The 25,443-nt window shown below is 45.6% G+C and overlaps 1 protein-coding gene across 16 annotated transcripts in view; it reads right to left on the reverse strand.

Moving 5' to 3' along the window:
- Positions 1-25,443, reverse strand: part of LOC110486474 (nuclear factor 1 X-type-like) — a 183,499-nt gene that overhangs the window by 5,142 nt on the left and 152,914 nt on the right. For 7 of the 16 annotated variants that reach the window (XM_036941173.1, XM_036941175.1, XM_036941181.1 and 4 more), the window contains 7 exons: positions 19,751-19,786; positions 19,048-19,178; positions 17,631-17,705; positions 13,194-13,322; positions 5,132-5,307; positions 3,945-4,092; positions 2,552-2,643 (listed from right to left, as the gene is read on the reverse strand). In XM_036941173.1, coding sequence (XP_036797068.1) covers positions 2,552-2,643; positions 3,945-4,092; positions 5,132-5,307; positions 13,194-13,322; positions 17,631-17,705; positions 19,048-19,178; positions 19,751-19,786 — 787 coding nt within the window. Of the gene's footprint in view, positions 1-2,551; positions 2,644-3,944; positions 4,093-5,119; positions 5,308-13,193; positions 13,323-17,630; positions 17,706-19,047; positions 19,179-19,750; positions 19,787-25,443 lie in introns of all 16 variants that reach the window. The other 9 variants (XM_036941187.1, XM_036941186.1, XM_036941172.1 and 6 more) reach the window with 8 other exon arrangements.

The following is a 25,443-nucleotide window of genomic DNA, read 5'->3' on the forward strand; positions in this document are numbered from 1 at the left end:
GGCATTGAAGCAAGGATATGCATACTCTTGATACCATTTGAAAGGAAACACCTTGAAGTTAGTGGAAATGTGAAATTAATGTAGGAGAATATAACACATTAGGTCTGGTAAAAGAAAATACAAAGAAAAAAGCTTTTTTGTACCATCACCTTTGAAATGCAAGAGAAAGGCCATAATGTATTATTCCAGCCCAGGCGCAATTTAGATTTTGGCCACTTGATGGCAGCAGTGTATGTGCAAAGTTTTAGACTGATCCAATGAACAATTCATTTTTTTTTAACAAGACTGCCCAAATGTGCCTAAATGGTTTATTAACAACTTTTCAAGTTCATAACTGTGCACTCTCCTCAAACAATAGCATGATATTATTTCACTGTAATAGCTACTCTAAGTTGGACAGTGTAGTTAGATTAACAAGAATTTAGACATATCTGATTGGCAGAAAGCTTACTTAAAACCTCATGCTAATCACATTAGCTCATCCATCCCGTGGGGGACCCACCGATCCTGAATAAGTTTTAAGTTCAGGTTCAAATGTGTACCATTTAAAATAAGTAAACACTAATTTCCACAATTGACCACTAGAGGCCCACACACTAACAATGGTCAACAGTTGTCAGCCCCTTGTCATATTGAAATACTCCCAGCTATATTGACTGACTGTCCATGGCTGTACTGTACTATAATGCTGTGGGAGTATGGTTTGGCTCTGCTGCTAATGGCTGTTGTTATTCCTTACTGGACTCAGTTGAGTCCACATGCAGCGGGGGGAGAGATGTCTGGCGCTCCCTGTATTCAGATTGAGTTTCTCCCGCTCAGTGTGAAAATAGAGCAGAACTGGGTCACCGGCCGGGATCTGGCACCAGTCAACACTGGCCAACATTCTGGAGCCTTGGAAACTTTGGGCCTCCGGGGAGGTGCCGTTTGTTTTGTTTGACTCTAACAGGTCGCCTGAATACCCCCAACTCCTGCCTCTTGCCCTCCCTCATCCCCCATCTTGCTGCAGGCTCTGTCCCAGCAGCCTATGGACTTTGTAACTCTTCCCCTGTCAGTTACACTATCTCTGTCTTTCTCTCTCCATCCATCTCCCTCTAGCACTCTCTCTGGAATCCTTGGCAGTAGTGACCACCCTCTTTCCTTACCCACGCCTTCCTCCCCCAGCATCCCCTCTCAAGTTCAAGTGGCTATGACATCATGTCTGGTTGCTGCAGGCAACCAGACAGTCGGGACATGACTTCTGAGGGCTGTGCTGAAACTCTCCCTCTCCCCCTCTTTCACTATTTTTCTCCCTCTCCCTCATTCTCCTGTTTCCTCTCTCCTCTGGCCGTAGAACTCCCTTGCTGCCACCAGAGGGTACTTGGAGACCAAATATCTCTGCTCTGGGAGTGAGAGTTCTATTCAGGCCCTGCAGTCACAGCAAACAGACTTTTCACAAGGCACATTATGCTAACAATGTCATTTCTGAGCTACATATGCAACCAATTAAAGCTCCCTATACAATTTCATTTCTCCAGTGAAAACTAAAACCATACTGTAAACACAATATACTCAATAGCACAGAGCACTGGAGGGCTACACAGGAAGTGTGTGTGTGTGTGTGTGTGTATGTGTGTGAATAGTTCGGAGTTTGTTGAGAAAGAGAGTAAAGAAGGGACAAAATGCCGTAGAGTTGGCACGGTGGTGTAAGGTGAGCCTCATGAGCGGGGTGGGTTAGTCAAACAGGGCCTGTTACGAAGCTGGAGAGAGAGGGAAGAAGAGGGGCGGTAGGAGGGAGAGAGAGCCGAGGGAGAGCATAGAGGGAGTGTAGGGATGGAGGGTGAGAGCAGCAGAGGGCTTCAGATGGTTTCCATGTGGTGGGGAGGAGTGTGGAGCAGAGCTGGCTCGGGGCGGGTGTGGTTGGACACTAATGAGAAAAGTGCAGTGGGTAATGGAGGAGGCATATGAGCGAGAGGCAGTGCAGTGGAGAGAGAGAGCCCGCTGCCTGAGGGGTAGGGTCCAGATGGGCCAAATAAACAGTGAGAGGTCAGTTTAACACACACGGTAAACCACACACACGGTAAAACATACATCCACAACAAATCATGGGATGAGGAGAGGGAGGGGAAATACACCAGTGAGATTTAGGGAGTAGTTAGGCAGTTTGGGAATAAGAAATATTTTGGCATGTATCCATTCACCTAAGTAAGTTTCCTGAGTTGGGCTGATAATCTCAATGAAAACAGACAGGTTTCCTACACACAAAAAATACACATTCATGCACGCACACCACATGAATACACGCACGGAAGCACATACACACTGTGGAAAGCAGCAGAAAGCGCTAATGTGCTAATGCAGTAGTTTGGTAGTGTTGATGAGAGTAAGGGCTTGATTAAATCCGTAGCGCTGAAGAGCTGTGCTACAGCACGATAGAAATGTAAAGGCAATGTTCCTGAGTTAGCGGAGACTGTAGTCATGGTAACGCTGCATATGTCGACTCAATCGGAAATGACATTTCAATCGCAAACTTCAGCGATACAGATTGAATCGAGCCCTAAAGCTGTTTGCTCACCTGTGTCTGCTGCGGGATGTTTAGAAAGTTGTTGTCCCGTGATCCGATGCTGACAAACCTGTTGGGAGCTGGGGCCCCTGACGTGGAGTAAGCTGCAGACAGACAAAGAAAGGAGAAATGGTCAAACCACAGCCTGTGTTCAATAAAAATGAATTATGGAGCATTGTACTTCATAACAATTTCAGAAAATACTGCAATGAAAATACTGCTTTAAGCTCTCAACCTGACATCACACATATAATTGTTACTGTAAGTCCCCCTACGCATCAGAGAGTAGGGCTACTGAACTGAGCCGGACCTCTCCAAACTATAATCCTGGTCCCAAATTTAGGGCAGTTTGATGTCAATATAGACTGCAACACGAAGGTTGTTATTACAAACCCTTCTAACAGGAATCTGATACTGGAAAGTTGCTGTAGTGTGTGTGTAGTGTGTGTGTAGTGTGTGTAAGTCTGTATTATTTAGTAGCATACACATGCGTTAAGTAGACTTTGAGGAAAAAAAGGTGCTATCTAGAACCAAAAAGGGTTCTTCTGCTGAGAACCCATTGAAGAAGCCCTTTTGGTTCCAGGTAGAAATATTTTCTACATGGAACCCAAAATGTGTCCTTCTATGGGGACAGACGCAGAACCCTTTTGGAACCCTCATGTTTGAGAATCAGTAACATAGATAAAATACATAAGACTTTGAGACATTGATTGAGGGGGTTGAAAGAAATGCATAAAACAAAACACAAAAATCTGAAATATAAAAAAAGAGAAGGATAAAGAAAGAAAAGTGCTCCGTCCAGTGCCCCTCCTGTCATAGGTGAGAAACATTTTGGCAGACACGTCCCATAGCTAGACACACCCTTCTAATGGACACACCCCTTCAGTAACTCTGTCTGACTTTCAAAGAAACAACACCAACTCAGTAAAAAAATAAATATATATATCTATTCAACTAAAAAGTAAAATATAACTCTAAATATTATTTTCATGTTTTGATATTTTCTAGTGAAATTGACAAAAAGGAAATGGATCAAACTATTTCTATTTTAGACTACTTCCGATCTCAACTGACATCTCGGGGGCTGGCCATATGAGATAAATAAAACAAACGGAGGAAAACCAGGATGGCAATTTGCTGCGTCAACATCTGTGAGGGCAGAGGCACAGGGGTATCGAGGAAGGGTTAGTGTCATTCAAGGCAGGGCTCAGGATGGGCATTCTAAGAGAAAGAGGGTGGGCCAAATATAGAGCCCTGGAGGACACCACAAAAGGGTCATCAGTGGAGAATGGTGACAGGCTTCTGTCATAACTCTAGGGTCAGTATGATCCCAGACGGTGAAGGAGGTGAGAGGTGAGCTGGCTGGGGGTGGTTTGGTTCTGACTTGGTCTGTGGGGTCACTTACACGGAGATGTGGGCGAGGTCAGTCCGCCGTCAGGAGGCGTGCTGCTGGATTTAGAGTCGGACATGGGGAGGGGCACTGGGCGGGCCACTGGGGGAGGTGGAGGCAGCAAGAAGGAGCCCGGCATTTTGCTCTGGCCGCTCCCGTTTGGCTGCGGACAACACAAACAGGGTCAGGAGGGCGATATGTGACAACCTGCACACGGCATGAGAGAGCGCAGCTCCAGAGACCAGGTCCAAAAAATATCCAAGATGGGTGGTGGGAGAGGTGGGGGTGTTGGAAACAACAGCCAAACGAATGATGTATGTGCATTGCGTCATTTATGGAGGTGTACAAAATAATAATCACCACAAGGGTTGATAGGGGAGTTCTGGGGTGGTCCATGGTGGAGGGGTGAGTGGGAGTGGGGTGAGAGCACAATTGGTGGTGGGGTTTGTCCATAACATGGCAACAAATCAAAACATGGGAAAAATACTCCACTAAGAAAACACGACACCAACAGCACGCAAAATAATAATTACAATAAAAACGGAAGACAGAACATGTATGCTCGATTGAAATGTGCTGTGATTGTAGGCTTTCGTGCTGATGATTACATAATCTGAGGGGGTGGGCGGAGCAAAAGAAAAAAGGGAACCTTAGGGTCTGGAAGAGCACAGGACAAGGAAAAAAGATTAAGTACAGAAAACCCTGGACCAACAGGAAATTGTCAATAGTAGTATTTTGCTTTCTCTCCTCACTGGTGCAACAGTTTGGCAATTGGTTTAAGTTTTTAAAAAATTTAACAGAAAGTCAACCCTGTTTCCTTACTTTGCATACTACATAACTTAAAGGTTTTCATGTTTTTCACTGTTACAGTTTCACTCCTATCATACTGTATCTATACTTAACAGCAAATGGTGTCCGCAAGTGATGAAACACAAACAAACCTGTGGTCTCTATCTCAGTACTGTACTCAGTGTGGTGTTTACACAGGAAAACAGTACATGTCTATACAGTGTTAATAATCACCGATCACTAAACTTCATTTAGTAATGTTTGTGTCGTTTGCATGGCCACACATTAGACGTTCGTGGAATTCTATTCTTACTGCCTTCATTGATCTTTTGTTGTCCCATGTGTGATTATATTAATGTACAAGTGGTTGGTGTCACTCAGCCTCTGAACTCTTCTCTTACATCAAACCTTACCTGGCCGCCAGGCTGTCCCGAACCATCAGCGCAGACAAACTGCACAAATTCCTTCAGGGGGTCCTGTCCAGGATGGTGGTGGTAGCGAATGGTGGGGTGGGTGAAGTACGGGCTGGACTGCTGGATGATGGAGGGGGAGGGGAAGTGCAGGGCAGAGGCTGAGGCACGGGGGCTCCCTGAGAAGAGACATACGTTAGTTAGATAGATGAAGGGAGGGAGAGTGAATAAGAGATCAACAGAGATTAACAGCGAGACATGCAGTTCAGCAGTGAACACTCACTGGGCTTTTAGTTTAAAACAGTCAACAGCGGCCACATCTTAAGACCCAGGGACCGGCACATTGAGTGACATCAGTCCAAATTGGAGTTTTATTTCTTCAAATCATGATAGATTGAGGGTGAAAATGTATTACAAGAAAGAATGAGGCTTTACAGGAAATTCTTACACATAATCAAGCACACAAACGCAATGGTCTACATTACAAAAGCAGTCCCCAAACCACACAAAAAAATAAAAAGCACAAAGAGATCATTGAGCATCGTCTTAAATTAGAACGTCTTAATGTGTCTGTGTGCTGTTTTGTGGGTGTGATTCACAGGCGCCACAGCAATTTGGCATTTAAATAGGCAAGCTGCTTTCCAAAAATCCTCTATGACAAGACTAATCTTTATGTTCACACTGTACGTGTGAGTTTATGTGCATGTGTTAGTGGTCTACACTTGGATGATATCTATTTGGTTGTGTGCAGGTGTGGGGGTTTAAATGTCCCGGTGTTGCTGCGTCTGTAGGGGAAAACAGAAGCTCTCTTTTGTGCCTGCATGAGAGGGTGAGAAAGTATCTCGCTTTAAGTCACCCAGCCGAGCTGAATATGGAGACTGAGGTGTGAATGAACGTTTGAATGAGACACAAAGCCCTCTCTGTCAGATGTAATATCATTACCAAATCTCCTTGATTTGTATTAGAGGGGCGCACCCTCTCCCTTTTTCTTCTGATGTGCCAGTCTACCCCCTCTAGTGTTGCCCCACCCGGCAGGGCCTCCAGCTGCCCGCGTGAGGCTGCCAACTCCAGTGTGTTACCCCCAGACAGGACCCTGTACCCCCCAGCCAAGCAGCACATCGCTCCCTGCCAGGATCCATGCTACCCCGGTGTAGCCGTCTCCCCGCTCCCTTAGTCCCCCTTAATCCCATTAGAGACTGGGCTAGGGCCAAGCTCTCTGGAGAGGTGGGTGGGGGGGGGGGGGCTATACCCCAAACCCCCTGGATCTACGACACAAAACAACAACAACGCAGTAAACACTTCCACACAGGCATGGGAATGACATACAGTTGAAGTCGAAAGTTTACATACACCTTAGCCAAATACACTGCTCAAAAAAAGGAACACTTAAACAACACAATGTAACTCCGAGTCAATCACTCTTCTGTGAAATCAAACTGTCCACTTAGGAAGCAACACTGATTGACAATACATTTCACATGCTGTTGTGCAAATGGAATAGACAACAGGTGGAAATTATAGGCATTTAGCAAGACACGCCCAATAAAGGAGTGGTTCTGCAGGTGGTGACCAGACCACTTCTCAGTTCCTATGCTTCCTGGCTGATGTTTTGGTCACTTTTGAATGCTGGCAGTGCTTTCACTCTAGTGGTAGCATGAGACGGAATCTACAACCCACACAAGTGGCTCAGGTAGTGCAGCTCATCCAGGATGGGACATCAATGCGAGCTGTGGCAAGAAGGTTTGCTGTGTCTGTCAGCGTAGTGTCCAGAGCATGGAGGCGCTACCAGGAGACAGGCCAGTACATCAGGAGATGTGGAGGAGGCCGTAGGAGGGCAACAACCCAGCAGCACGACCGCTACCTCCGCCTTTGTATAAGGAGGAGCACTGCCAGAGCCCTGCAAAATGACCTCCAGCAGGCCACAAATGTGCATGTGTCTGCTCAAACGGTCAGAAACAGACTCCATGAGGGTGGTATGAGGGCCCGACGTCCACAGGTGGGGGTTGTGCTTACAGCCCAACACCGTGCAGGACGTTTGGCATTTGCCAGAGAACACCAAGAGTGGCAAATTCGCCACTGGCGCCCTGTGCTCTTCACAGATGAAAGCAGGTTCACACTGAGCATGTGACAGACGTGACAGAGTCTGGAGAAGCCGTGGAGAACGTTCTGCTGCCTGCAACATCCTCCAGCATGACCTGTTTGGTGGTGGGTCAGTCATGGTGTGGGGTGGCATTTCTTTGGGGGGCCGCACAGCCCTCCATGTGCTCGCCAGAGGTAGCCTGACTGCCATTAGGTACCGAGATGAGATCCTCAGACACCTTGTGAGACCATATGCTGGTGTGGTTGGCCCTGGGTTTCTCCTAATGCAAAACAATGCTAGACCTCATGTGGCTGGAGTGTGTCAGAAGTTCCTGCAAGAGGAAGGCATTGATGCTATGGACTGGCCCGCTCGTTCCCCAGACCTAAATCCAATTGAGCACATCTGGGACATCATGTCTCGCTCCATCCACAAACGCCACGTTGCACCACAGACTGTCCCAGAGTTGGCGGATGCTTTAGTCCAGGTCTGGGAGGAGATCCCTCAGGAGACCATCATCCGCCTCATCAGGAGCATGCCCAGGCGTTGTAGGGAGGTCATACAGGCACGTGGAGGCCACACACACTACTGAGCCTCGTTTTCACTTGTTTTAAGGACATTACATCAAAGTTGGATCAGCCTGTAGTGTGGTTTTCCACTTTCATTTTGGCAATTACGCATGTCTCCATTATCAGTAAAACATAATCAAAACCTACTTATTTCACTTACTTGCTGTGCTGTTTCGTTGTTAATTTGTTCAGTCGTTTCATTCTCAACCAGGATTTCATCATACATGTCCAGCAGTGAAGTTTCACCTGTGTCTGTCTGTGGCCTCTCTTCCTCGGTGGCACTGTCACTGTGTCCGTTTCCATCTTGTCCAGCTGTGTATGTAACATTTCACATTTCTTGTCTGCATCGAAGTAGCGGTCCTTGTACATGGCATCGAGCATGGTGGTGACACAGTAAAGAGAGAATGCCACTGAATCGCTGGTTTACAGCCTGTGTCGGCAGTTTTGTTGACCAGGCGTTTCAATGCCATGACAGAGGGTATCACATTTGCTGCAGGCGCAGTTTATGATCTTATTTCTCGAGTCAGTTGTTCGAATGGAGCTAGGAGTGTGTTCATGTTTCCAAGTTTCAAACATTTTCTCAAATGCCATTGAAATGGCAGGAGCGGTATGACAAACAGCACAATCATGAGCAGGAAATAAGACTTTCCTCAGTACGAAATCCTTGACGACCCACTGTGCTATCAGACCGAGGTACCGAGATGAGATCCTCAGACCCCTTGTGAGACCATATGCTTGTGCGGTTGGCCCTGGGTTCCTCCTAATGCAAGACAATGCTAGACCTCATGTGGCTGGAGTGTGTCAGCAGTTCCTGCAAGAGGAAGGCATTGATGCTATGGAGTGGCCCGCCCGTTCCACAGACCCGAATCCAATTGAGCACATCTGGGACATCATGTCTCGCTCCATCCACCAACGCCACGTTGCACCACAGACTGTCCAGGAGTTGGCGGATGCTTTAGTCCAGGTCTGGGAGGAGATCCCTCAGGAGACCATCCGCCACCTCATCAGGAGCAGGCATTGTAGGGAGGTCATACAGGCATGTGGAGGCCACACACACTACTGAGCCTCATTTTGACTTGTTTTAAGGACATTACATCAAAGTTGGATCAGCCTGTAGTGTGGTTTTCCGCTTTAATTTTGAGTGTCACTCCAAATCCAGACCTCCATGGGTTGATACATTTGATTTCCATTGATACTTTTTGTGTGATTTTGTTGTCAGCACATTCAACTATGTAAAGAAAAAAATATTTAATAAGAATATTTCATTCATTCAGATCTAGGATGTGTTATTTTAGTGTTCCCTTTATTTTTTTTGAGCAGTGTACATTTAAACTCAGTTTTTCACAATTCCTGACATTTAATCCTAGTAAATATTCCTAGTTCCTAGTAAATATATTATATAGTCTTAGGTCAGTTAGGATCACCACTTTATTTTAAGAATGTGAAATATCAGAATGATAGTAGAGAGAATTATTTCAGCTTTTATTTTTTTCATCACATTCCCCATGGGTCAGAAGTTTACATACACCCAATTAGTATTTGGTAGCATTGCCTTTAAATTGTTTAACTTGGGTCAAACGTTTCAGATAGCCTTCCACAAGCTTCCCACAATAAGTTGGGTGAATTTTGGCCCATTCCTTCTGAAAGAGCATTTTGCCACAACTTTGGAAGTATGTTTGGGGTCATTGTCCATTGGGAAGACCTATTTGCAACCAAGCTTTAACTTGGTAGTGCAGCTCATCCAGGATGGGACATCAATGCGAGCTGACTGATGTCTTGAGATGTTGCTTCAATATATCCATATACATTTTCCTTCCTTGTGATGCCATCTATTTTGTGAAGTGCAGCAGTCCCTCCTGCAGCAAAGCACCCCCACGACATGATGCTGCCACCCCGTACTTCACGGTTGGGATGGTGTTCTTCGGCTTGCAAGCCCCCTTTTTCCCCCAAACATAACGATGGTCATTATGGCCAAACAGTTCTATTTTTGTTTCATCAGACCAGAGGACATTTCTCCAAAAAGTATGATATTTGTCCCCATGTGCAGTTGCAAACCGTAGTCTGGCTTTTTTATGGTGGGTTTGGAGCAGTGGCTTCTTCCTTGCTGAGTGGACTTTCAGGTTCTGTCGATATAGGACTCGTTTTACTTTGGATATAGATACTTTTGTACCCATTTCCTCCAGCATCTTCACAAGGTCCTTTGCTGTTGTTCTTGGATTGATTTGCACTTTTCACACCAAAGTACGTTAATCTCTAGGAGACAGAACGCGTCTCCTTCCTGAGCGGTATGATGGCAGCGTGGTCCCATGGTGTTTATACTATTGTTTGTACAGATGAACGTGGTACTTTCAGGCATTTGGCAATTGCTCCAAAGGAAGAACCAGACTTGTTCCATGTAGGACCCTTTCAATAGAGGGGTCTATGTGGAACCAAAAAGGGTTATCCTATGGGTACAGCTGAAAAGGGTTCTCCTATGGGTGCAACCCTTTTGGAACCCTTTTTTCTAAGAGTGTAGGAGGCAATCTCAGCATATCTGAGGTAGATGTCATTACACAGTGGTCAACCTGACTGCTTCTGATCAATTTAGGAACTTTTAGCTTTGAATTGGGAGTTCAGATGAGTTCAGAGGCTCATTATCTATGGTGAGCTGTTCACTCTTCACAAAGACTTGCTTTGAGCTGATACGATTGAGAATGCAAATGTCCCGGTTACAGCCCTGTGGCAACTGTTGATATCTGATTTCATCATGAGATCCTTGTCGATGGTTGAAATAACCACAATGACCATGTTCCACTGCCAGACACAATAACAGCTCTTCACTTCCTGGGTTCCCCGGCCATAGGCCATAGGCGTCTCAGTCAGAGAGAGAGAGAGAGAGAGAAGAAAGAGAGGAGAAGAAAGAGGTAGATGACAAAACAATTGATGGTGAACGGCATAAGCCTAAAGCATTTTAAGGGAAAATGGCAAGACATTGTCAGCCGTGAGCCAGGAGAAATACTCAACAGAACAAGAACAAATGTCTTCTCTAAAAAATACAGGACTCATGAGAATGTAGGGCTGTACACCAAGTTTCTATCAGGCTCTGTATAATAACGTATTGAAGCCAATAAATCATGTGCCCATCATGATAACTACATGTACCAGTTGTAAGACCATAGTTGTGGGTTGGGGCAGTGTGGCTCGGGGAGGTGGTGATCAGGGAAGGTGGTGGTCAGAGAAATTGAGGTACAGAATGGAGGCTCTTCACCCAGTCACCCAACCACAGACTGATCTCTTTACAGGGTACAGGAAGGAACAACGATGTTATACTCTAGCCTAATTTGCATTTGAAAGTATTCAGTCCTCTTCCCTAATTTTGTTACGTTACAGCCTTATTTTTCTCATCAATCTACACACAATACCCCATAATGACAAACCTGAGGTTTAGCTATGCTCCTTTGCTATGAGCCTCGAAATTGAGCCCAAGTGCATCCTGTTTCCATTGATCATCCTTGAGATGGAGTCCATCTTGATTGGAGTCCACCTGTGGTAAATTCAATTGATTGGACATGATTTGGAAAGGCACCCGTGTCTATATAAGGTCCCACAGATGACAGTGCATGCACTGAGGTCGAATGAATTGTACGTAGAGCCCCGAGACAGGATTGTGTTGAGGCACAGATCTGGGGAAGGGTACCAAAACATTTCTGCAGCATTGAAGGTTGCCAAGAACAGAGTGGCCTCCATCATTCTTAAATGGAACAAGTTTGGAACCACCAAGACTCTTCCTAGAGCTGGCTGCCATGCCAAACTGAGCAATCGGCGAAGAAGGGCCTTGGTCAGGGAGGTCACCGAGAACCCAATGGTTACTCTGACAGAGCTCCAGAAGTCCTCTGTGGATATGGGAGAACCTTCCAGAAGGACAACCATCTCTGCAGCACTCCACCAATCAGGCGGAGACAGAAGCCAGTATAAGGCACCTCAGTATAAGGCACATGACATCCTGCTTGGAGTTTGCCAAAATGTACCTAAAGGACTCTCAAACCATGAGAAATAAGATTCTCTGGTCTGATTAAACCAAGATTTAACTTGTTGGCCTGAGTTCCAAGCGTCACGTCTGGAGGAAACCTAACACCGTCCCTACGGTGATGCATGGTGGTGGCAGCATCATGTTGTGGGGATGTTTTTCAGTGGCAGGGACTGGGAAATTAGTAAGGATTGAGGTATAGGGACCTCCCGGGTGGCGCAGTGGTTAAGGGCACTGTACTGCAGCGCCAGCTGTGCCACCAGAGACTCTGGGTTCGCGCCCAAGCTCTGTCGCAGCCAGCCGCGACCGGGAGATCCGTGGGGCGATGCACAATTGGCCTAGCGTTGTCCGGGTTAGGGAGGGTTTGGCCGGTAGGGATATCCTTGTCTCATCACGCACCAGAGACTCCTGTGGCGGGCAGTGCGCGCTAACCAAGGTTGCCAGGTGCACGGTGTTTCCTCTGACACATTGGTGCGGCTGGCTTCTGGGTTGGATGCGTGCTGTGTTAAGAAGCAGTGCGGCTTGGTTGGGTTGTGTATCGGAGGACGCATGACTTTCAACCTTCGTCTCTCCCGAGCCCGTACGGGAGTTGTAGCGATGAGACAAGATAGTAGCTACTAAACAATTTTATACCACGAAATTGGGGAGAAAAAGGGGTAAAATACTTTTAGAGGATTGAGGTATAGCAAAGTACAGATGAAAACCTTGCTCCAGTGTGCTCAGGACCTCAGACTGGAGTGAAGCCTTCCAACAGGACAACAACCTTAATCACACTGTGAAGACAATGCGGGAGTGGCTTCGGGACAAGGCTCTGTATGTCCTTGAGTGGCCCAGCCAGAGCCCGGGCTTGAACCCGATCGGACATCTCTGGAGAGACCTGAAAATAGCTGTGCAGCGACGCTCCCCATCCAACCTGACGGAGCTTGAGAGGATCTGCAGAGAATGGGAAAAACTCCCCAAATACAGGTGTGCCAAGCTTGTAGTGTCATACCCAAGAAGACTTGAGGATGTAATTGCCGCCAAAGGTGCTTCAACAAAGTCCTGAGTAAAGGGTCTGAATACTTATGTAACATTTTTTTGTATGTGCAAACATTTCTAAAAACCAGTTGTTTCTTTGTCATCATGGGGTATTGTGTGTAGATTGATGATAGGGAAACAACTATTTAATCAATTTCAGAATAAGGCTGTAACGTAACAAAATGTAGAAAAAGTCAAAGGTGTCTGAATACTTTCCGAATGCACTGTATATTCTGTGCCTCAGGTTTCTTTCAAAAACATAACTCTACTGCCGTTGTTCCTCACAGGGTGGGACAGCAGAGCCTTCCCCTACGGACACCACTCACTGCCACCCCTCCACTGGGTCTGGGTCAGGGGATGGGGGATGGGCAGGGAGGTCTGTCAGGGGGGTCTCACCTGGTCTCACTCCCGCCAGCATTGGCAGCGGGTGGTGGGTGAACACCATGCGAGGCGACCTCGTCTGCTGCGACAGGGCGCTGAAATCGAATTTCCCCGGCTTCTTAAGAGAACCAGGCGAGGAGAGTCCTGGCAAAAATGGGATCAACAAAATGGCACAACAGAGACGTGGGTTTAATGAACAGGCTGGTGGCTATTTGCTCTATCAAATCAACTTAACTGTAGACTTAAATTTAGACTCAAGACTTCTACTTAAAAAAATGTCATGGGCTTTATTAATTGTCATCTACTGAAATCAATGGATCGATTGATTACAACGATGGATCAACCTCTCTCTCTCCATATCTCTCTGTTAGTGTACAGTCTCTGTGCTGTAGCATATCAGAACCAGGGTAGAGTAAAGTGGGGGTCCAGGGGGGAGGGAGTTGTTTCGAAGCGGCGCAGGGTGGGGAGGTTCAGAGGAAGGCTTGGGGCACAGTGTCAGAGGGAAGAGAGAGAGAGCTGGGAATTGCAATGGCATTATAATTGCTGCCACCATTGGAGTATATGAGCGAAAGACAGGATTCTGATCACTGGCATTCTACTGTGCCTTGCTGTGGTAACTGGTCCTCTGCGTGGAGTCCATGAGCATGCATCCAGTTCCCAACCTCACCATTGATAGTGCTTGTCTCAGGGTATAGGAGGACAAGGAAAATCACTTTAAAAAACACAACATCCCACCACCAATCCCACACCAGCAGTGATCTCAGCACCCAGCATCCCTATAGACAGCAGGACCTCCAGCTATATGACAACACTGTGAATAGATCCTCCCTCCCACACACTGCACTGTTAATGTACCTGTTTACAAGGAGTGTGATTTTGGACTGCTTCACAGCTAGGCCAGAATGTGTTTCTGTGGCACATTGTGTGTAGCTATATTCAGATATACTGTAGCTGCAGCCTGCCAACAGATATCAATATGTCCTTTAATTTAGTGGCCTACTGCTTGTAAAGTTAGTCTGTCAGTTGTATGTAACTCTGGGCTGGTGGGAGGGAGACTCGGCTGCCTTGTGTTAATGCATCTCCTACAGATATGGTAGATACAGAACACACACACACAAACTGTTCAGTCAGGGTGGCAAGCAGACGAACCAACGCCAATGAAGGATGGATGGAAAAGGGGAGAGAGAGTGAGAGAAAGTAAGGGAGTGGAAGAGTGACGGCATCGCCTGCACATATATTTAACAACATATCAATGTGTCCTCCTACTTCTATAAATGTCAGTTGAGGCTTCAGGACTATGAACTGTTCTTCAGTTTGGTAAAAACAGGCACACTAAGTATAGGCCAGGCTTACCAACTGGCCCAGAAACATGGCCAAATGTGTAAGAGCTGCAGAGTAAAGAGACTGTTTTATGATCAAGGCCTCGTGAGGCAGGGTTTGAGGGAAATTATTTTGATGTAAGGTAATCGGAACAGGCTATTTAGAATTGTAGGGTTTGTGACCATTGCCAAGTGGTGTGTTTGACCTCAGGGAGCCACGATATTCAAAGAATGAAATCAAGCATTGGAGAATAACTATCAAAATAAGAAATAAAAATACCTTTGCACTCAAACACACATTTTTCTACTTGCATGTCCTGAGTCACACATATACTGCACAGTTTGTGACATTATGTGCACACACACACACACACACGCACGCAAAAACTATTTTTAACAAATTCACAAACAGAAAAAACCTGACTAGCAAGAAGTCCCATAAACGACACATATTCACACAAATAAAACAAACACATAGAATAAAAAGGGGATAGTTTCAGTACGGCCTCGGGAGATGCTGAAATAGCTTTTACAAGCTGAGCATATAAACTCTAACGGGGCAGCCGTTCTGAAATACGTTTTTGAAGTGTTACTTCGGGAAACAGTTGATCACAACAATTACCCACAATGCTTCTGACTGCTGCGTTGCAGCTGGGCCTGCGTGGGCATTGGTAAGTATAGAAATGGGTAGGTGGGCACGTATGTTCTGCTAGGCAGGAATGTGTGACACCAAGTGGGAGTGGGGAGTGTGATGATCCATTTGGTGGCATGGTATTAATGATGATAAAAACACAGCATGGCACTCAGGCACTTTAAGAGGATTGGGACATTAAAATAGGAATGTGTCTCACCCAGTGAACCGCTACTGGCTGAATGAGACAAATGTTCAGGGTGGACATGCTGAATATAACCACCAAGGCTAAAGTGGGATTGTGCACTCTGTGATAGATTTGGTTTAGTTATCGTAACAAATGCAATGTCTGGGTGAAGAGCTGGGCTGGAGGACAAGACCAAGATGCCCAAGGAAAGATTTGCATGTTAGAGTTAACAGAAGTTACTCTGATCGCTCTCTTCCAGTTTCTGTTTCTCTCTGAATGTATGTGTGTGTGCCTGTGTATCAGTGTGTTTCCTTGCACCCGTTTGTATGCGTGAGCGAGCACGATCGATTGTTCTGCGCTATTTCTCAGACCAACTCCTGGCACATGGCTTGGGCAGACTGGCAGCCAATCAACTGCTCCCATGACCCTCCAGCCTCGCCACGCTAACAAGCTGGCTGCCACAAAAAAACCTAACTGTCAGTGGAGCGTGACTTCCCCACCCACAACCAGGAAAAAGAACACAGACACATATACATACAGCTCACTCCCATCAACACACATGCACATCATCAAAAACACAATGTTCCCTACCACACATATCTCCTTCCACAAGCTATCTCAGACCAATACGTTGACTACAGTACAGTGATGGGCTGAGCTTGCAATGAAGTGAGAGAGGAGAAGGAAACAACCAATGGAAATGCATAGAGGCGTATCAATGTCCCCTCAGCAGGCACTGGAGACAGCAGAGCAGGAGACAGCAAAAGTAATGATGAATTACATGATCACCTCATATGCCTCAGAGCCTTCCATTCAGGTAGTGAATCACCTTTGGAGGGGAGCTGAAACCCTCTCCCCTTCCTCCCCATACACCACCACCACCAGAACAGATGTCTGCTGTAACCCAGTAGCTCCCATTGCTGTAGACACATGGAAGCACCATCTGGACCGGAACGCTGCTACTCTCCAGATTGGGAGTGTGTGTGTGTGTGTGTGTGTGTGTGTGTGTGTGTGTGTGTGTGTGTGTGTGTGTGTGTGTGTGTGTGTGTGTGTGTGTGTGTGTGTGTGTGCGTGTGCATGCATGTGTGTTTGTACATGTGGAATATTTTAGAGACAGACGGTGCCTTGTGCTTTGACGGCACACCTGAGTGCATTTAGTCTTGTTTGTTTGGGATGTATTTCTCTTCCTGTCCTGCCTGTTGGAGGAGGTGTCCACTGTTGAGTGGAGGTTATGACAGGTGGGAGGGGGCACAGAACAGCACCACCTCAGTAACTGACTGGGTAAAGCTCTCAGCAACTCAACAGGAGACAGGGCCTCATTCTAGAATCTCTACCCACTCTCACAGGGCTATACCACTGATGCATGTGTTGCTGACTAAATTACTAAATGACTGCAATTCAAAACTCTTCTGCAATGTAAATTAACTGAAATTAGAATTTTGAATGAGCGAATGCAAAAAGAGTGCAAAAAATACATTGAAATCAATTAAATCAATGAACAATAGGTTACAGTTTCTTGGCAGCCCGAATCAGAAAAGATTCAACCCTAATCAAGCCCTCTACCTTAGCAAGTGGACACAGTGTTTGAGAGGTAGTAATAGACTTGGTGAAGCTACTGGGTTACCAAAAGGCTTTGGTACTTCCACAAACCACAACAGATATCTGGGAGAGAAACAAGAACAACCCAACGGCAGCAGAGAGGATAGGAATGGAGAGAGGGACAGAGAGAGAGAGGGACAGAGCGAGAGAGGGACAGAGCAAGAGAGGGACAGAGAGGGACAGAGCGAGAGAGAGGGACAGAGCGAGAGAGAGGGACAGAGCGAGAGAGAGGGACAGAGCGAGAGAGAGGGACAGAGAGAGAGAGAGAGGGACAGAGCGAGAGAGAGAGGGACAGAGCGAGAGAGAGAGGGACAGAGAGAGAGAGAGGGACAGAGAGAGAGAGAGAGAGGGACAGAGAGAGAGGGACAGAGAGAGAGAGAGAGGGACAGAGAGAGAGAGAGAGGGACAGAGAGAGAGAGAGAGAGAGAGAGAGAGAGAGAGAGAGAGAGAGGGACGGAGAGAGGGACAGAGAGAGGGACAGAGAGAGGGACAGAGAGAGGGAAGGAGAGATGGACGGAGAGATCGACGGAGAGAGGGACGGAGAGAGGGACGGAGAGAGGGACGGAGAGAGGGTCAGAGAGAGGGACGGAGAGAACACTCGCTAGGAAGTGTGGAAAAATAGACAAGCAGAGAGAGAGAGATGCATACAGTACAAGTTGAGAGTTAATGTACAGTATAGATTACAATACGTATATATGAGTGCAATGATTTCTAACCATGGTAAGGAAACTGCACGCCATCGTTTTCATGCTTTATCTTCCTCTCTTGCACACTGGCCAAATGGTGCTGCACTGGAAGTCCAAACAGGAGAGAAGGGCACAGTTAACAACGGAGGAGGGGGAATTAGCAGGGTGGAACGTTAACCACAATCCACTCAGTTGATGACATGAGAGCTAAGTACAGAATGATCAACATGTAATGAAATAAGAACAGTGGCACAATTAGGAATATTATGTTGTTATAACGTGTTTGTAAATGAACTGCGTCCATATAGAGGCCACATTAAAGCAGACACATTTTACAAATACATTCACTGCTCTCCCTCCACCTTTCCCAATGGCCACCAAAAGAATAGGAGGCTTCTGTGAGGGCTGGGGATGGAAAGGGATGCATACCTTACATTAATTCATGAACATGATCTATTATAGAATTGAACTGATAATTGATTGAAGATGTCAACTATACTAAAGGGACCATTATTCAGGTTGAATATGAGGTGATGGATACAGGCACCTGGGAGGGAGTGTTGATGCTGTGCTGTGATGCTGAACACACAACAGAGGGGTTGGAGGGTAAAACCATAAGGAGACAGGGAGGTTTGGAGGGTGCAGCTTAGAGGGTAGAGAGTCTATGGGAGTCTGTGTAGAGTCACAACTTTGAGAGGATTTGAGATTTCAAGAAAGGGGGAGGATTTTGTAGAGATATTTTCTTGGAAAATATTATGCCGAAAGTTATCCACATTATATCTTTAATACAAAGCTTTTCATAGAGGCTTGAGTCTAGACTGTATCACAACCGGCAGTGATTGGGAGTCCCATAGGGCGGCACACAATTGGCCCGGCGTCGTCCAGGTTTGGCCGGGGTAGGCCATCATTGTAAATAAGAATTTGTTCTTAACTGACCTGCCTAGTTAAATAAAGGTCAAATAAAATAATAATAAAAAAAAAGTCAAGTCTGTCACCAGGCTCTGTGACTCACATATCACACACACATCACCCAGTCAAAGAACCTCTAACCACAGAACGTGACGTCCACTTGAGGTCTTTTGCCTCTTGTTGGCCGTCATTGTAAATAACAATTTGTTCTTAATTGACTTGCCTGGTTAAATAAAAGGTAACAAAAATAAAATACAATCTAGGAGCCTGAATCTAATACTTTTTTTTTTACAGAGCACAGAGCCGAGCACCAGACACACTGGTATACCACTACATACTACTGCAGAGCACACTGAAAGTATTTAGAAAAGGTGTAAACACAGGCCTACAGAGCAGGTGGATAGGAGGAGGAGGGGGAGGGAAGGAGAGGAGGAGGGGGAGGGAAGAAAACAGGTTTGACAGACAGTAGAGGGATACACTACCATAAAACACAGCAGGGGGTGTTAGATGGGGTGGGGGGGTTATGGGGGTATCTAACCTGCGTCCACATCGTTGGGCCAGCCACTGGACTGGGAGCTGCTGCCGGCCGCAGGGGAGCGGCCCGAGTAGAAGACATCGTCCACCGGGCTCTCCATCTCACTGTCGTCAATGGACTTGCGCTTGTTGGAGCTGGAGAGAGGGAGAGAGAAAGGGACTTAATGGGTGTAGAGGCAGGAATATTACTTACTTGGGAGACAAAGTACAGTCTGCTGAGAGACAGGTTAAGTGCAGGTAGCGGCTTTATTCACCATCCCTTGTCTGAACATGGCCACGTGGCCACGTGGCCAGTCCCTCAGATTAGACTGTGTACCTAGACCGGGGTCCTGGTTTTCATTTAACCCACCTGGAAGACCAGGTGTGTTGAATTTAGGCAATCCCTGAACTGATCAATTAGCTCAGTTGGTCAGGTTTGGTGCCTAGTTGGAACACAATCCTGCAGTACCTGTGGCACTCCAAGAACAGAGTTGCCTACCCCTGGCTTAGACTAAAGTATTGTAGAGCGTAAGTGTGTGTACAGTGAGTGAGAGTGTTCCTTGGATTCAAGTCCATACGAGACCTGTAAAAACATAGGTCCTTAAATGCACAATGTTTCATAAGTGGATCCAAATAAAGAATTGTATATGTTTTTGGCTGTCCGTCTGGCTGAATGTGTCTATATTAAAGTAGTGTCATGGGAAATATAGTGGAGTGAATATAACTACCTCCGTGGGAGACTTGCATAAAGCTCCATTTCAGTCCTGCAGCGTGAGAGAGAGAGAAACAGTGAGACAGAGAGAAGGAGAGAGAGAAATAGAAGGAGAGAGAGGTAAAAGGAGAGAGAGAGAAACAGTGAGACAGAGAGAAGGAGAGAGAGAGAAACAGTGAGACAGAGAGAAGGAGAGAGAGAAATAGGAGAGAGAGATAAACAGTGAGACAGAGAAGGAGAGAGAGAAATAGAAGGAGAGAGGTAAAAGGAGAGAGATAGAAACAGTGAGACAGAGAGAAGGAGAGAGAGAAATAGAAGGAGAGAGAGGTAAAAGGAGAGAGATAGAAACAGTGAGACAGAGAGATAGAAGGAGAGAGAGAAATAGAAGGAGAGAGAGGTAAAAGGAGAGAGAGAGAAACAGTGAGACAGAGAGAAGGAGAGAGAGAAATAGAAGGAGAGAGAGGTAAAAGGAGAGAGATAGAAACAGTGAGACAGAGAGATAGAAGGAGAGAGAGAAATAGAAGGAGAGAGAGGTAAAAGGAGAGAGAGAGAAACAGTGAGACAGAGAGAAGGAGAGAGAGAAATAGAAGGAGAGAGAGGTAAAAGGAGAGAGAGAGAAACAGTGAGACAGAGAGAAGGAGAGAGAGAAATAGAAGAAGAGAGAGGTAAAAGGAGAGAGAAACAGTGAGACAGAGAGATAGAAGGAGAGAGAGAAATAGAAGGAGAGAGAGGTAAAAGGAGAGAGAGAGAAACAGTGAGACAGAGAGAAGGAGAGAGAGGTAAAAGGAGAGAGAGGTAAAAGGAGAGAGAGAGAAACAGTGAGACAGGGAGAAGGAGAGAGAGAAATAGAAGGAGAGAGAGGTAAAAGGAGAGAGAGAGAAACAGTGAGACAGAGAGAAGGAGAGAGAGAAATAGAAGGAGAGAGAGGTAAAAGGAGAGAGAGAGAAACAGTGAGACAGAGAGAAGGAGAGAGAGAAATAGAAGGAGAGAGAGGTAAAAGGAGAGAGAGAGAAACAGTGAGACAGAGAGAAGGAGAGAGAGAAATAGAAGGAGAGAGAGGTAAAAGGAGAGAGAGAGAAACAGTGAGACAGAGAGAAGGAGAGAGAGAAATAGAAGGAGAGAGAGGTAAAAGGAGAGAGAGAGAGAAACAGTGAGACAGAGAGAAGGAGAGAGAGAAATATAAGGAGAGAGAGGTAAAAGGAGAGAGAGAGAAACAGTGAGACAGAGAGAAGGAGAGAGAGAAATAGAAGGAGAGAGAGGTAAAAGGAGAGAGAGAGAAACAGTGAGACAGAGAGATAGAAGGAGAGAGAGAAATAGAAGGAGAGAGAGGTAAAAGGAGAGAGAGAGAAACAGTGAGACAGAGAGAAGGAGAGAGAGAAATAGAAGGAGAGAGAGGTAAAAGGAGAGAGAGAGAAACAGTGAGACAGAGAGAAGGAGAGAGAGAAATAGAAGGAGAGAGAGGTAAAAGGAGAGAGAGAGAAACAGTGAGACAGAGAGATAGAAGGAGAGAGAGAAATAGAAGGAGAGAGAGGTAAAAGGAGAGAGAGAGAAACAGTGAGACAGAGAAGGAGAGAGAGAAATAGAAGGAGAGAGAGGTAAAAGGAGAGAGAGAGAAACAGTGAGACAGAGAGAATGAGAGAGAGAAATAGAAGGAGAGAGAGGTAAAAGGAGAGAGAGAGAAACAGTGAGACAGAGAGATAGAAGGAGAGAGAGAAATAGAAGGAGAGAGAGGTAAAAGGAGAGAGAGAGAAACAGTGAGACAGAGAGAAGGAGAGAGAGAAATAGAAGGAGAGAGAGGTAAAAGGAGAGAGAGAGAAACAGTGAGACAGAGAGAAGGAGAGAGAGAAATAGAAGGAGAGAGAGGTAAAAGGAGAGAGAGAGAGAAACAGTGAGACAGAGAGATAGAAGGAGAGAGAGAAATAGAAGGAGAGAGAGGTAAAAGGAGAGAGAGAGAAACAGTGAGACAGAGAGAAGGAGAGAGAGAAATAGAAGGAGAGAGAGGTAAAAGGAGAGAGAGAGAAACAGTGAGACAGAGAGAAGGAGAGAGAGAAATAGAAGGAGAGAGAGGTAAAAGGAGAGAGAGAGAAACAGTGAGAAAGAGAGATAGAAGGAGAGAGAGAAATAGAAGGAGAGAGAGGTAAAAGGAGAGAGAGAGAAACAGTGAGACAGAGAGAAGGAGAGAGAGAAATAGAAGGAGAGAGAGGTAAAAGGAGAGAGAGAGAAACAGTGAGACAGAGAGAAGGAGAGAGAGAAATAGAAGGAGAGAGAGGTAAAAGGAGAGAGAGAGAAACAGTGAGACAGAGAGATAGAAGGAGAGAGAGAAATAGAAGGAGAGAGAGGTAAAAGGAGAGAGAGAGAAACAGTGAGACAGAGAGAAGGAGAGAGAGAAATAGAAGGAGAGAGAGGTAAAAGGAGAGAGAGAGAAACAGTGAGACAGAGAGAAGGAGAGAGAGAAATAGAAGGAGAGAGAGGTAAAAGGAGAGAGAGAGAAACAGTGAGACAGAGAGATAGAAGGAGAGAGAGAAATAGAAGGAGAGAGAGGTAAAAGGAGAGAGAGAGAAACAGTGAGACAGAGAAGGAGAGAGAGAAATAGAAGGAGAGAGAGGTAAAATGAGAGAGAGAGAAACAGTGAGACAGAGAGAATGAGAGAGAGAAATAGAAGGAGAGAGAGGTAAAAGGAGAGAGATAGAAACAGTGAGACAGAGAGATAGAAGGAGAGAGAGAAATAGAAGGAGAGAGAGGTAAAAGGAGAGAGAGAGAAACAGTGAGACAGAGAAGGAGAGAGAGAAATAGAAGAAGAGAGAGGTAAAAGGAGAGAGAGAGAAACAGTGAGACAGAGAGAAGGAGAGAGAGAAATAGAAGGAGAGAGAGGTAAAAGGAGAGAGAGAGAAACAGTGAGACAGAGAGAAGGAGAGAGAGAAATAGAAGGAGAGAGAGGTAAAAGGAGAGAGAGAGAAACAGTGAGACAGAGAGAAGGAGAGAGAGAAATAGAAGGAGAGAGAGGTAAAAGGAGAGAGAGAGAGAAACAGTGAGACAGAGAGATAGAAGGAGAGAGAGAAATAGAAGGAGAGAGAGGTAAAAGGAGAGAGAGAGAAACAGTGAGACAGAGAGAAGGAGAGAGAGAAATAGAAGGAGAGAGAGGTAAAAGGAGAGAGAGAGAAACAGTGAGACAGAGAGAAGGAGAGAGAGAAATAGAAGGAGAGAGAGGTAAAAGGAGAGAGAGAGAAACAGTGAGACAGAGAGATAGAAGGAGAGAGAGAAATAGAAGGAGAGAGAGGTAAAAGGAGAGAGAGAGAAACAGTGAGACAGAGAGAAGGAGAGAGAGAAATAGAAGGAGAGAGAGGTAAAAGGAGAGAGAGAGAAACAGTGAGACAGAGAGAAGGAGAGAGAGAAATAGAAGGAGAGAGAGGTAAAAGGAGAGAGAGAGAAACAGTGAGACAGAGAGATAGAAGGAGAGAGAGAAATAGAAGGAGAGAGAGGTAAAAGGAGAGAGAGAGAAACAGTGAGACAGAGAGAATGAGAGAGAGAAATAGAAGGAGAGAGAGGTAAAAGGAGAGAGATAGAAACAGTGAGACAGAGAGATAGAAGGAGAGAGAGAAATAGAAGGAGAGAGAGGTAAAAGGAGAGAGAGAGAGACAGAGAAGGAGAGAGAGAAATAGAAGAAGAGAGAGGTAAAAGGAGAGAGAGAGAAACAGTGAGACAGAGAGATAGAAGGAGAGAGAGAAATAGAAGGAGAGAGAGGTAAAAGGAGAGAGAGAGAAACAGTGAGACAGAGAAGGAGAGAGAGAAATAGAAGGAGAGAGAGGTAAAATGAGAGAGAGAGAAACAGTGAGACAGAGAGAATGAGAGAGAGAAATAGAAGGAGAGAGAGGTAAAAGGAGAGAGATAGAAACAGTGAGACAGAGAGATAGAAGGAGAGAGAGAAATAGAAGGAGAGAGAGGTAAAAGGAGAGAGAGAGAAACAGTGAGACAGAGAAGGAGAGAGAGAAATAGAAGAAGAGAGAGGTAAAAGGAGAGAGAGAGAAACAGTGAGACAGAGAGATAGAAGGAGAGAGAGAAATAGAAGGAGAGAGAGGTAAAAGGAGAGAGAGAGAAACAGTGAGACAGAGAAGGAGAGAGAGAAATAGAAGGAGAGAGAGGTAAAATGAGAGAGAGAGAAACAGTGAGACAGAGAGAATGAGAGAGAGAAATAGAAGGAGAGAGAGGTAAAAGGAGAGAGATAGAAACAGTGAGACAGAGAGATAGAAGGAGAGAGAGAAATAGAAGGAGAGAGAGGTAAAAGGAGAGAGAGAGAAACAGTGAGACAGAGAAGGAGAGAGAGAAATAGAAGAAGAGAGAGGTAAAAGGAGAGAGAGAGAAACAGTGAGACAGAGAGAAGGAGAGAGAGAAATAGAAGGAGAGAGAGGTAAAAGGAGAGAGAGAGAAACAGTGAGACAGAGAGAAGGAGAGAGAGAAATAGAAGGAGAGAGAGGTAAAAGGAGAGAGAGAGAAACAGTGAGACAGAGAGAAGGAGAGAGAGAAATAGAAGGAGAGAGAGGTAAAAGGAGAGAGAGAGAAACAGTGAGAAAGAGAGATAGAAGGAGAGAGAGAAATAGAAGGAGAGAGAGGTAAAAGGAGAGAGAGAGAAACAGTGAGACAGAGAGAAGGAGAGAGAGAAATAGAAGGAGAGAGAGGTAAAAGGAGAGAGAGAGAAACAGTGAGACAGAGAGAAGGAGAGAGAGAAATAGAAGGAGAGAGAGGTAAAAGGAGAGAGAGAGAAACAGTGAGACAGAGAGATAGAAGGAGAGAGAGAAATAGAAGGAGAGAGAGGTAAAAGGAGAGAGAGAGAAACAGTGAGACAGAGAGAAGGAGAGAGAGAAATAGAAGGAGAGAGAGGTAAAAGGAGAGAGAGAGAAACAGTGAGACAGAGAGAAGGAGAGAGAGAAATAGAAGGAGAGAGAGGTAAAAGGAGAGAGAGAGAAACAGTGAGACAGAGAGATAGAAGGAGAGAGAGAAATAGAAGGAGAGAGAGGTAAAAGGAGAGAGAGAGAAACAGTGAGACAGAGAAGGAGAGAGAGAAATAGAAGGAGAGAGAGGTAAAATGAGAGAGAGAGAAACAGTGAGACAGAGAGAATGAGAGAGAGAAATAGAAGGAGAGAGAGGTAAAAGGAGAGAGATAGAAACAGTGAGACAGAGAGATAGAAGGAGAGAGAGAAATAGAAGGAGAGAGAGGTAAAAGGAGAGAGAGAGAAACAGTGAGACAGAGAAGGAGAGAGAGAAATAGAAGAAGAGAGAGGTAAAAGGAGAGAGAGAGAAACAGTGAGACAGAGAGAAGGAGAGAGAGAGAAACAGTGAGACAGAGAGAAGGAGAGAGAGAAATAGGAGAGAGAGATAAACAGTGAGACAGAGAAGGAGAGAGAGAAATAGAAGGAGAGAGGGGTAAAAGGAGAGAGAGAGAAACAGTGAGACAGAGAGAAGGAGAGAGAGAAATAGAAGAAGAGAGAGGTAAAAGGAGAGAGAAACAGTGAGACAGAGAGATAGAAGGAGAGAGAGAAATAGAAGGAGAGAGAGGTAAAAGGAGAGAGAGAGAAACAGTGAGACAGAGAGATAGAAGGAGAGAGAGAAATAGAAGGAGAGAGAGGTAAAAGGAGAGAGAGAGAAACAGTGAGACAGAGAGAAGGAGAGAGAGAAATAGAAGGAGAGAGAGGTAAAAGGAGAGAGAGAGAAACA

Source organism: Oncorhynchus mykiss, chromosome 13 (genome assembly GCF_013265735.2).
Source record: "Oncorhynchus mykiss isolate Arlee chromosome 13, USDA_OmykA_1.1, whole genome shotgun sequence".
Classification (NCBI taxonomy): Eukaryota; Metazoa; Chordata; class Actinopteri; order Salmoniformes; family Salmonidae; genus Oncorhynchus; species Oncorhynchus mykiss.